We start from the raw sequence: 12,376 nt of genomic DNA on the forward strand, positions 1-12,376 counted from the left end.
ATGTTTGGAATAAAATACATTTTTTTAAAAAGAAGTTTAAATTGGGTTACAGCCAAACTGAAGCTGGACCAAAACTGTGCATCCCATTTGACCAAACTCAGCTTCCAACTTCCACATCCTCTCCATCAGTAAGACTACTTCCACCTCTATTATAATTATAATAATAATAATAATAATAATAATAATAATAATAGTTACTGTGAAAAGCCCCCTAGTCACCACATTCCGGCGCCTGTTCGGGGAGACCGGTACGGGAATTGAACCCGCGCTGCTGGCCTTGTTCTGCATTGCAAACCAGCTGTCTAGCCCACTGAGAACATCACCTGTTTCCACCCTTGCCTCAGCCCATCTTCCAAAAGCTTCATCCACACATTTGTTACCTCCACATTCTACTATTCCACAGTTTTCCGGGTCAGCCCTCAACCATCACTCCTTAAACTTAAGATTTATCAACAAGACGTAAAGGAGGCAATTGGGAACATGCAATTCAGGAAGGTGGCAGGGCCAGATGGATTCCCAGTAGAGTGTAACAAGAAGTTCAAAGACAAATTGGCACCGCTGATGGTGTGTATGTTTGAGGAGGGAAGGGAGCGCTACCACAAACTTTGGGACAGGCTTTGATCTCCCTGCTGTTAAGAAAAGACAAGGACCCCATTGGTCCTCCACACCTTCATCAAGTGTGGGTCGTATAGGTCTATATCGCTACTGAATGTCGACACCAAGTCACTGGTCGCGAGGTTGGAGGGGTGCTTCCGAAGGTGATAGGGGAAGACCACACAGGGTTTGTGAAAGGAAGGCAGCTATTTTCGAATATCAGGAGGTTATTAAATGTAATCATGATGCCGGTCAAGGGAAAGGAGACGGTTTGGTTGTGGCGCTCGATGTGGAAAAGGCGTTCCATCGGGTAGAGTGGGGGTACCTGGTGGGGGTACTGGATGGCGGTCCTAGTGATTAGGGATTGGGCCGAGATTTACGGAATGGGTAAAGCTACTATATAGGGAACCAATGGCAAGTGCCCACACAAATAATATGAGCTCGGGGTACCTTGCTCTGCACCGGGGTACCAGGCAGGGATGTCTTATGCCCCCCACTGCTATTTGCATTGGCGATAGAACCTTTGGCCATCGCTTTAAGGAGTTCAGGACTGTGGAAGTGGATAGTATTGGGGGGGGGGGGGGGAGAATGGAACACAGGGGGTGGGATTCTCAGTTAGCCGACGCCAAAATCCGGATGCGATTGCCCTCTTAAATTATAGCTTCCTGCACAACCTCATTCCATCATTGTCAGCTGTGTCATCAACTGTCTTCAGCTGGCCACATCTTAAACTCAGCAATTCCTTCCACCTCCCCACCTTTTTGCTCCACTTCAAACCACTTCAGAACTTATCTATTTGACCCAAGATCTGTGGTTTGGTGTCAAATTTATCTCATAATGCTTCTGGGATTCTATTCAAATTATCATCTAATGCCCTCTTGAATGTCTTAATTGATCCTGCTTCCACCATACTTCCAGGCAGTGCATTCCAGACTCGAACCTCTTGCTGTGTGAAGTATTTTCTCACATCACACTTACTTCTTTTGAAAATTATTTTAAATCTGTGCCCTCTCATTCTCGATACTTTTGCGAGTGGGAACAATTTTTCCCGTCTATTCTGTCCAACATCCTCATGATTTTGAGCTACTCTATCAGATCTCCTCTTAGCCTTCTTCTCTCCAAGAACAGTCTCAACCTCTTCAAGCTATCCCTGGATTCCTGTAACCCTCTTCTGCACTCTCTCCACTGCGTTCACATCCTTCCAGAAGTGCGGCACTCAGAACTGTACACTATATCCAGCCAAGGTCTAACTGATGCCCGAGGCAAGTTCAGCATAACCTCCTTGCTCTTGTAAATGGTATATTGGACTTCATAACGAGAGGATTTGAGTACAAGAGCAAAAATGTCTTACTGCAATTATACTGGGCCTTGTGAGGCCACACCTGGAATATTGTGTGCAGTTTTGGTCTCCTTATCTGAGGAAGGATGTTCTTGCTATAGACGGAGTGCAGAGAAGGTTTATCAGATTGATTCCTGGGATGGCACAACTGACGGATGAAGAGAGATTGAGTCAGTTAGGACTGTATTCGCTGGAGTTAAGAAGAATGAGGGGGGATCTAATAGAAACCTATAAAATTCCAACAGGACTAGACAGGGTAGGTCCAATGGTGGGGGTGTCCAGAACCGGGCATAACAATCTGAGGATACGAGGTAGACCATTTAGAGTTGAGAATAGGAGAAGTGTCTTTACCCAGAGTGCCGTCGATCTGTGGAATTCGCTACCACAGAAAGCAATTGAGGCCAAAACAATGTATGTTTTTAAGCAGCAGTTAGATTTAGTACTTGAGGCAGGATTAAGCTATTGAGTTGGATGAACAGCCATGATCATAATGAATAGCGGAGCAGGCTCATAGGTCCGAATAGCATCCTCCTGCTCCTATTTTCTATGTTCCTACTCGGTGGCTCCATTATTAACACCTAGGATGCTATGTATGCTTAATTAACTAACTGGTCTCCCCACCTGTCCTGCCACCTTTAATGACTTATGCATATACTACACTCAGGTCTCTCTGCCCTTTAGAGTTGTACCCCTTCCCCACATCATCATCAGAGGCGGCTGGATATAGCACTTGGGAAGAAAAGGATCAAAGGCTATGGGGAGAAAGCAGGATTAGGCTATTGAGTTGGATGATCAGTCAGGGTCGTGATGAATGGCGGAGCAGGCTCAAAGGTCCAAAAGGCCTCCTCGTGCTCCTATCTTCTATGTATCTATGTATTCCCCACCACCAAAGTTAGGTTGACTGGTTTGTAATGGCCCAGCTTATCCTTACAACCTCTATGGGGCTGGTTTAGCACAGGGCTGAAGAGCTGGCTTTTAAAGCAGACCAAGGCAGGCCAGCAGCACAGTTCAATTCCCGTACCAGCCTCCCCGAACAGGCGCCGGAATGTGGCGACTAGGGGCTTTTCACAGTAACTTCATTTGAAGCCAACTTGTGACAATAAGCGATCTTCATTTAATTTCATTATCCAGTGCTTCCAACACTGAAAATAAAACATGAAATTATGAGCAAGTTGGGCGACAATAAAAGATGCATGATATTGTCAGTTAGCTAGACAGCTAACATTTGGGTCAGATTAATACCAACAGCCTGGGATTCAATCCCTGTTTCAGCTGACATAGACCGTACCCGTAGTTTAAAAGAAAAATATCACAGCACTCTGCTGTAGTTTGACAAATAATAGCCAAGGTCCTGCCTTTGGGTAGAGAACTGAAGAAGAATAGTTTATTCGTACCACTTTCACATTTCATCGATCCACTCCTCGTCTTTGGACGCAAGTCATGAGCATGAACCTCAATTATCTCACTGACCTCTGTCTTGACACATTCCACCTATAAATTAACAGATAAAACAATAATTCAGATATCTTGTTCAGTCTCAATTAAAATATTGGTGGACAACAATCATAGAGTAATCATAGAATCATACAGCACAGAAAAGGCCCTTTGGCTCATCGCGTCTGCACCAGTTAAACAGAACCACATAACCATTCTAATTCCATTTGCCAGCACTTGGCCCACAGCCTTGTATGCCCTGGGATCGCAAATACACATCTAAATCGTTAAATGCTAGGAGGTTCTCTGCCCCCACCACCCTTTCAGGCATTGAATTCCAACCTCCCACGATCCTCTGGGTAAAAGGGTTTTCCTCACATCCCCTCGAAACCTCCTGCCCTAAGTTCTGTCTCTTTGTTGAGAATTATGAAATATCTCCTTTACTGTCTGCCACTACTTCTCAAGTCACTCTTGTAATCGTCTTTATTTAAGTTTAAGTTTACTTGTGTTTCCAGGAATATTGGAACATGAGTAGGCTATTCCCGCTATTCAATGCGATCATGGCTGATCTGTGACCTAACTCTATACACTTTCCTTTGGCCCATATCCCTTACATACCCCTTAAACAATGCTAATCAATACAGTCACACAATAATTCACCTGCTATCTTTACTTCTACTCAAGCAACAGAACCATCTCTGGTTACAATTCATTTTTAAATGCAGTTAGCAGGAAAACTTAGGAATACTTGCCGTAAAGTGATGTCCTTGACCTGAAACATGTCAGAACAATGCAGAATCTCTGGCTGTATTTCTTCAGAAACTGATTCTCAGACTAACTCAGACCAGCCACAGACTAACTCTGAACCTCAACACCCGACTGCTTCAGCCCTTGGCTCCTCCCATTAACGGCATCTTACTAAATTAAACACACTAATTACCTCCCCAGCAGGGAACCCTTAATCTAAATAAAAGTTCATTATCCCAAACTTTTAGGATGCTTCAAATGCACTTCGGGCCCCAAAAATCCTGCAAATCAGGATTTTTAAGAACACTACTGCAGCAGTCATATACACTAATGCAGGCATTTAACCCTTAATGCACCAAATTCGTATTAATTTAAAATTGCTATTCATCACATGCCTTGTTAACGGACAGTATGGTAGCACAGTAGTTAGCACTGCTGCCTCACTACTCCAGGGACCTGGGTTCAATTCCAGCCTTGGATGACTGGAGCAAGCACATTCTCCCCATGTCTGCAGTCTGCATGGGTCTCCTCCATATGCTCCGGTTTCCCCTCGCAGTCTGATGTGCAGGTTAGGTGGATTGACCATGCTCAAGGCGCAGGGTTACGGAGATTGGCCATGCTCAATGCATGGGATTACTGGGTTAGGGTGGGGGTGTGGGGCTAGATCGAGTGCTCTTTCGGAGGATCAGTGCAGACTTGATGGGCCGAATGGCTTCCTTCTGCATGTAGAGATTCATTGGATCAACAGCACAGTGCGTATATCTACACCACATGGATTGTAATGGTTCAAGGCAGCAGCTCACCACTAACTTCAAGGGCAATTGGGGATGAGCACCAAATGTTGGCCTTTCCGGTGACGCTCACATCCAGTGAAAGAATAAATAAATATATTCACAACTGATGTTCCATTTCAAATCTCTATAGTTACAACTTAATTACTAACATTACTATATTCCAAAATATAGAAATAATAAACTTTGGTGGGATAGAAAGTCACATATTAAAATTTGCTGACAACAGTAAGCAGTGTAGATGGAAGTATATCATAAAAAGGTATTATTAGATTGAGTGAAAGGGCAAACTGTGCAAATAGAGTTCACTGTAGGCAAATGAGAGGTTATCCAAATGGTGAAAAGTTGGAGAACCAAAACGACACTGGGTCATTAAATTATCATGAACAATGTTAGGGTTCTTCCTGTTTATTGCCTTATTGCCACTTTATTTTATTTTGCTTTTATCATTTTTGATCATGGATGATCATTGGACATGAGGAGTAAGGAATTCAGAATTCATGAATTGGCAAAAAGACTGTACTCTGCCTGGTAATTTGTACTGATCGGATCTTATCCCAGTGGAATTGATTCAGAGAACTCGCACAAAGACAAGGACATGCTTTCTCTCTCTCTCCAGGGAGGCTGTGAGTGCTGTATTACTGAAGCTGCAGAGAACCTAAATGACGAAATCTACAGGGAAACCATTACAGGCTGCAAACAAAGGCAACGACCTGCTTGCTCTCTCCAGAAAGGCTGGGAGTGTTGTATTTCTGATACTACAGAGACCTGAATGAATATACAGTACGAAAATACCTCAAACTGAAAGCAAAGTTTGAAGAGAAGAAAGGTGTTGAAAACCGCCATCTGAAACAAAGACTATTTTTCCCTTTTACTTATGATTTTTACCCCTTTCTTCCCCTCTGTTGTCTTCATAGCTCCAGGGTCCAAGGTTCAATTCCCGGCTTGGGTCACTATCTGTGCGGAGTCTGTCCGTTCTCCCCGTGTCTGCATGGGTTTCTCCGGGTGCTACGGTTTGCTCTCACAATCCTAAGTTGTGCAGGTTAGGTGGATTGGCCATGCTAAATTGCCCTTGGTGTCCAAAATGTTTAGGTGGGGTTACTGGGTAACGGGGATAGGGTGGAGGTGTGGTCTTGGGGAGGGTCCTTCTTCACTGTAAATTCTATGATTCTTATGTGTGCATATACATATATCACACACAGACGGTGGGGGCAATTAAAGTGGGGAATTAGATCATGGTTAACCAGGTGTACTTGCTGCATATTTCATTATAGTTGTGGTTATAAACAAACAGTAATTGTGTTCCAACTTACAAGCTTGGTGACTAATTATTGGGCAAGCCAGGGGCCAACTTTTGGTATTTTCTAAGAATTATTGGATAATTAATTTGTGTTGCGACTCCAGTCAAGTGGGGCTGGAATTGACCGTGCACTTGCCCAAGATGTCATAACAACAGGTTCAGGAAATAATCAAAAAGACTAATGGAATGCTAGTCTTTATACCAAGAGAACTAGAATACAAAAGGGTAGATGTCATGCTTCAACTGGATGTTGTCAAGTTACTAGAGTTACCCTGTTATCAGGAAACCATGCTGCCGGTGCTGCAGTGGTTCGACACTGCTGCCTCACGGCACCAAAGACCAGGGTTTGATCCCAGCCCTGGGTCATTGTCCATGTGGAGTTTGCACACATTGTTGGCATGGGTCTCATCCCCAAAACCCAAAGATGTGCCGGGTAGGTGGATTGGCCACTCTAAATTGCCCCTTAATTGGAAAAAAAGAATTGGGTATTCAAACTTTTTTTCAAAAGGATACCTTGCTGCATGCTATTATAATTTTTTTAAGTATTATTCCCTACGTTCTCAGTGTCTACGTGGGTTTCCTCCAGTACTCCAATTTACTCCCACAAGTCCAGAAAGATGTGCTGTTAGGTGAATTGGACATTCTAAATTCTCCCTCTGTGTACCCGAACAGGCGCTGGAATGTGGCAACTTGGGTTTTTTCGCAGCAACTTCATTGTGAGCTATCACCGCTGGGCTGCTGGACTGTTTCTTGGGCAGGGATGGGCGTGCCGCCATGGCGAGAACCCAGAGGGAGGTCCCCTTGCAGGACACCTCCCCCGCATGCACACACACACAGTCTCTGGCTCCTTTATCCATCCCATCATTCTATCCACCGTCGCTGCCCATTGGTAGAATTGTAGGCTTGGGAGGGCTAGCCTCCCCTGGATTTTGTTTTCTGTAGGGCCTTCTTTGTGATCCCAGCATTCTTCCCCCCCCCCCCCCCCCCCCCATACAAATGCCATGATTAATTTGTCCACTGCGTTGAAAAAGGCCTTGGGGATATAGATCGGGTTGGATTGGAGTAGGAAGGAGGTATCTGGGCAGTACATCCATTTTGATCGTCTGTCCTGTCCCTGCCAGGGAGAGTGGGAGTGTGTTCCACCTCTGCAGGTCCTTTTTGACTTCCTCTATCAGACTGGGCAGGTTCCATTTGTGGATCCCCGTCCAGTCATGAGCGATTTGGATCCCCAGGTAGCGGAATTTGTGTCGGGCTTGTTTAAACGGCAGTCCCACCAGTACCTCCCTTTCCCCTTGCGGGTTCGCTGGGAACATACTGGTTTGGCACAGTGCACTAAACAGCTGGCTTGTAATGCAGAACAATACCAGCAGCGTGGATTCAATTCCCATACTGGCCTCCCCGAACAGGCGCCAGAATGTGGCGACTAGGGGCTATTCTTCATTGAACTTCATTGAAGCCTACTTGTGCCAATAAGCGATTATTAAGATCTCAGCCCTGATTAAAACATGGGACAACAAAAAGAGCTGAACTCCAAAGGTGATTTTTGGGGGAGGATTTTTGGATATTAAGGCAGCATTTGACTGAGTGCAGCATTACGGAGTCCCAGCAAAACTGGACTAAATGGAATTGATAGGGGGTGGGGTGGGGTGGGGGGGGGGGGGGGGGGGGGGGGGGGTCCCAGGGGATCATTGCAGGAGCTCCTTACGGTAGTGTCCAATGCCCAACCATCCTCAGCTGCTTCACCAATGACTTTCCATCACAAGGTCAGAAATGGGCATGTGCATTGTTGAATGCACAACGTTCAGTACCACTCGACACAGATACAGAAGTAACCAATATAGAGCAAGAACTAGACTAGAGCCTAGTAACATTCACACTACACAAGTGCCAGGCAATGTGCCCCTCCAACAAGAGATAATCCAATCATCGTCCCTTGACATTCAATCACACTACCATCACCTAATCCCCCACCATCTTGCAATTAGCATTGAACAGAAATCTTGTGTGGATCAGCCATAAAAGTATTATGGCTAGAAGAGGCTAGGAATTCTGCAATAAGTAACTCACCCCGACTCCACAAAGTTTCTGCACCACTGTAGGCGCAGGTCAAGATGTGATGGAATACAGTTGCCTTGTGTAAGGATCCTCCCGTTTAATCCTCGTCTGTTCCCTTTTTCTCCTTTTAATTTTTGTTGTTTTGCGATTACAAATTTCGTACATGGACAGTTAATGAATTGTGGCTGGTTCAAACTGAACATCGACCTGTGACCCGAAGGCAAGGCAGGTTTCAAGATGTTATTTACATTTCACCCTAGCCAATTACAGGGAGACCAGTGCTGACACACTTTGATGGACTTGGCTGTTAGCCAATGGACTGGCTCAAATGTCCAGCCCTCGTCACTAGCCCCTGCTAATTGGTCAGGATTTTTTTGGAATATTCCTTCCACTGTGTGACTGTTTTCTCTTTTACTTTCGTTTTTGGTTTGGAAGCCTGGAAGGAGGCAGTCTGACCCTCTCTCTTTCATCTAATGGATTATTTCTAAAGATCCGAGGTAAAAACCCCTCTCTCTGCACAGCCAGACTAAACGGCAAGGAAACCAAAGTAAAACTACCAGCTGCAGGCAGAGTTCAGATGTTTAAAAACATTTTGAGATCTTGTGTGGGGAATTGTATTATTTCAGTAAAGCTGTTGTATCATTCTGGTGGAGTTGGAAACGATAAAGTATTAAACAGACCGAGGTTGTTCCTTTGAATGAACGCCAAAGTTAATAAAAGTTAAAGTGCCACACCAGAGCAAGTTCCATTGTATCGGAATTCTGACTGAATGTTGCTGCCAGAAGATCATCTCTTCACACTACACCGGTGGCTTTGATCCCAAAGCACCAAGGGAGGACAACCTGCTGCAATGACTACATCAGAAGAACATTCATCTTTAATTTCATATAGGGACAGCGCGGTGGCGCAGTGGTTAGCACTGCTGCCTCATGCCGCCGAGGTCCCAGGTTCGATCCCGGCCCTGGGTCACTGTCCATGTGGAGTTTGTACATTCTCCCTGTGTTTGCATGAGTTTCGCCCCACAACCCAAAGATGTGCAGGGTAGGTGGATTGGCCACACTAAAATTGCCCCTTAATTGGAAAAAATGAATTGGGAAATCTAAATTTTAAAAAAAAGGTCTTTCATTTCATATTAATCCCCTAATTATTTTCACCCTTTTCCCTCCCCGTGTGTGTCTGTCTTGTCTGTGTTTGGGTAGAGGACGGTAAAAAGGGGAGGTAGTCAATTAGTTGGCCGGTTTCTGTTAAAATTACTGCATATTTCAACTTGTGTGTTCAACTTGCAAACCTGGTGGCTATATCTTATTGAGCAGTCAAGGGGCCAGATTCTGAAAACCTCATTCGAATGATTGGCTAATTCACTTGTGTTGGGACTCCGGGGCTGGACTTGATCGCGCGCTAGCCTATGGTGTAACACGTGATAAATGAAACTCCAACACCACTCAGTAAGTTTGACAGAATCCAGCACAAAGCAGCTCATGTGATCCTACACCTCATCCCCAAATCTCGACCTCTATTGCTCAAAACGATAATGGCAGCAGACACATGGGAACAAGTTGCCTCCAAGCCAAATACCATCCCAACTTGGAACTAGAATTGTGATTCCTTCACTGCCAGTCAGTTACAAACCTGAAACTCCCCACAGCACTTTTAAGAGACCCTACACCACGTGGTCTGCAATAGTTCAAGAAGGCAGCTCACCAACACCTTCCCACTGTCATTTGGTGATGGTCAACAGATGTTTGCCTCAGAGGACTCTTAACATCCTCCAAAAAAAATTTTGTTCATTCATGGTCACCATACTGCAGCACGTTGGCACTGCTGCCTCACAGTTCCTGGGATACAGGTTCAAACCTTGTCGGGTGGAGTTTGCACTTTCTCCCAGTGTCTGGGTAGGATTCCTCCGGATGCTCCAGTTTCCTCCCACAGTCAAAAGATGTGCAGGTTAGGTGGATTGGCCATGCTAAAAGTGTTCCTTAGTGTTCAAAAGGTTAGGTAGGGTTACTGGGTTAAGGGAATAGGGAGAAGGCATGAGCTTCTGTAGAGTGTTCTTTCCAAGGACTGGTGCAGGCTGATGGGCTGAATGGCCTCCTTCTGCACTGTAAATTCTATGATTCCATGAAGAGCAGCCAAATTCTCGCAGTCACTTATCTGTTTTTTGTGGACCTTGCTGGATGTATATTAGCTGCCATGCTATTTAATTTGTTTAAAAGTGCTTTGGATTATCATGAGATTGTGAAAGATCATGGTTGTCCAGCACGGACCAGAGTCCAGCTGCCAGCCAAGGTATTTGATCTGGTCCACAAACAATCGTGCGAATTCAGAATATAATAATCTTTATTAGTGTCACAGGTAGGCTTACATTACACTGCAATGAAGTTACTGTGAAAATCCCCCAGTCGCCACACTAAGGGAGAATTCAGAATGTTCAATTCACCAAACATGCACATCTTTCAGGACTTGAGGGGGGAAACCGTAACCCCAGAGGAAACCCACGCAGACATGGGGAGAACGTGCAGACTCTGCACAGTGACCCAATCCGGGAATCAAACCCAGGTCCCTGGCGCTATGAAACAATAGTCCTAACCACTGTGTTACCGTGCCGCTCAAACACACAAGTGGAAGGGACAGATTCGGCAAGGAGTTGCTCCTCCAATCACTGGTTCCCAGTGGGGGCGGGGGTGAAGAGGCTGCAAGGAAGAGTCTGCCAGCCATGGTGGGCAGGGGAGGAAAAAGATGTGTTGCAAGAGAGAGGGTGCTGTCTGGTTGAGAGTGAGAAGTCAGGAAATTGATGGTTTCCTCAATGATTGCATACAAGCAGTGAATGGTGGCATAGCATTCAGCCGTCAAGAATCTTGCTGCCAAGTATAATCCTATCTTCGACCATGATCTTTCCAGAAAGGGTCATTGAGCAGGGGTAACAAATTCAGATGTTGCAGTGCCTTTAGCTTTGAGCCTTCCAGGAAGTGTTTTTCTATAATACAATGAAAATAAATGCATGGCATGGATTGATACATTTGTGGTAGCACGGCCCCTTTCAAGGAACAGGATCACAGGCCCATGTGCAGGGTCTGAGCCTGGGAGCCCATGAACCCCAGCCAATTGCGCCCCAGCAGGGGCTGGGGGGCACAGGCGTCGGCCAGAGTAAACCCCAGATCTGGGGAGTCAGCAGCTGTACATAGTTACTCCAATATTGTGCATGCCTCTGTCTTCCATAATAAACCCCTTTAGTTTACATCATAAGCATCCTTATATCTCGAGCCACCACATCGGCTACGAGATAAAAACTTTGTCCGTAGCTAGGGGTGGGGAAGGAGGAGAAGAAAAGGTGTCCCAAGGGTGAAATCCTGGATGGCTTTGTTGAAAGGTCGAAAGACAGTAACTCAAAGGACAAGTGAGTCAAAATGCCGATAACAGGCAAATTGGAACTGCTTGTCCAGGGGCCTGAAGATTGGAGTCAGTACATAGAACAACTCCACTACTTCTTCATTGGAAATCAGATCACTGGTGAAGATAAACAGATGATGATTCAATCTGGTTGGCATCATGGCAAAAATCAGAATATGAGGCCCTATTGTCCACACCGTGATTAACTCACTTGTAAAGACGGAATGATTTTGAGGGGAACTCCGGCCAGGGAGCACCACCTCCAGGAGTTGCACAGTGCCCACCCGTGACAAACTAAGATGAAGATGCATGCCCGCGGGTACATGGTGGCCTGGCATTGATAAGACTATCAAGGACATGGTGCAGCTCTACACCCTATGACACTCACAGTAGTCATTGCCCCCCCCCCCCGCCCCCCTTCAGACATCATCCAACCCTGGACCTGGGTCCATTATAGACTACGCAGGACCTTGCCTGGGCTGAATGATTTTAGTCCTGGTCGATGCCTAATCAAGTGGTTGTCAGTTCAAGAGATGGGCTCCAGAACCTCGTCAGCGATGGTCAACACCCTACATTACATAAGGGTCCATGTACACTACGTAGAATCTTCGCCAAGGCATCCTGGTTGACGCCTACTCCAAGTGTTTGTCAGTTCAATAGGTGGACTCCACACCTGGGTCACATTTCCGCCACTCATGGTCCATCATCTCGAATAATGGTACTCTTTTT

At 45.5% G+C, this 12,376-nt stretch overlaps 1 protein-coding gene across 1 annotated transcript in view; it reads right to left on the reverse strand.

The window, feature by feature from the left end:
- Positions 1-12,376, reverse strand: part of LOC119978372 (lysine-specific demethylase 5B-like) — a 425,856-nt gene that overhangs the window by 402,049 nt on the left and 11,431 nt on the right. Inside the window, exon 2 of the mRNA XM_038819962.1 lies at positions 3,328-3,424. Within this exon, the coding sequence (XP_038675890.1) occupies positions 3,328-3,424 (97 nt within the window). The remainder of the gene's footprint in view (positions 1-3,327; positions 3,425-12,376) is intronic.

The sequence above is a fragment of the Scyliorhinus canicula genome, chromosome 15 (genome assembly GCF_902713615.1).
Source record: "Scyliorhinus canicula chromosome 15, sScyCan1.1, whole genome shotgun sequence".
Lineage (NCBI taxonomy): Eukaryota > Metazoa > Chordata > Chondrichthyes > Carcharhiniformes > Scyliorhinidae > Scyliorhinus > Scyliorhinus canicula.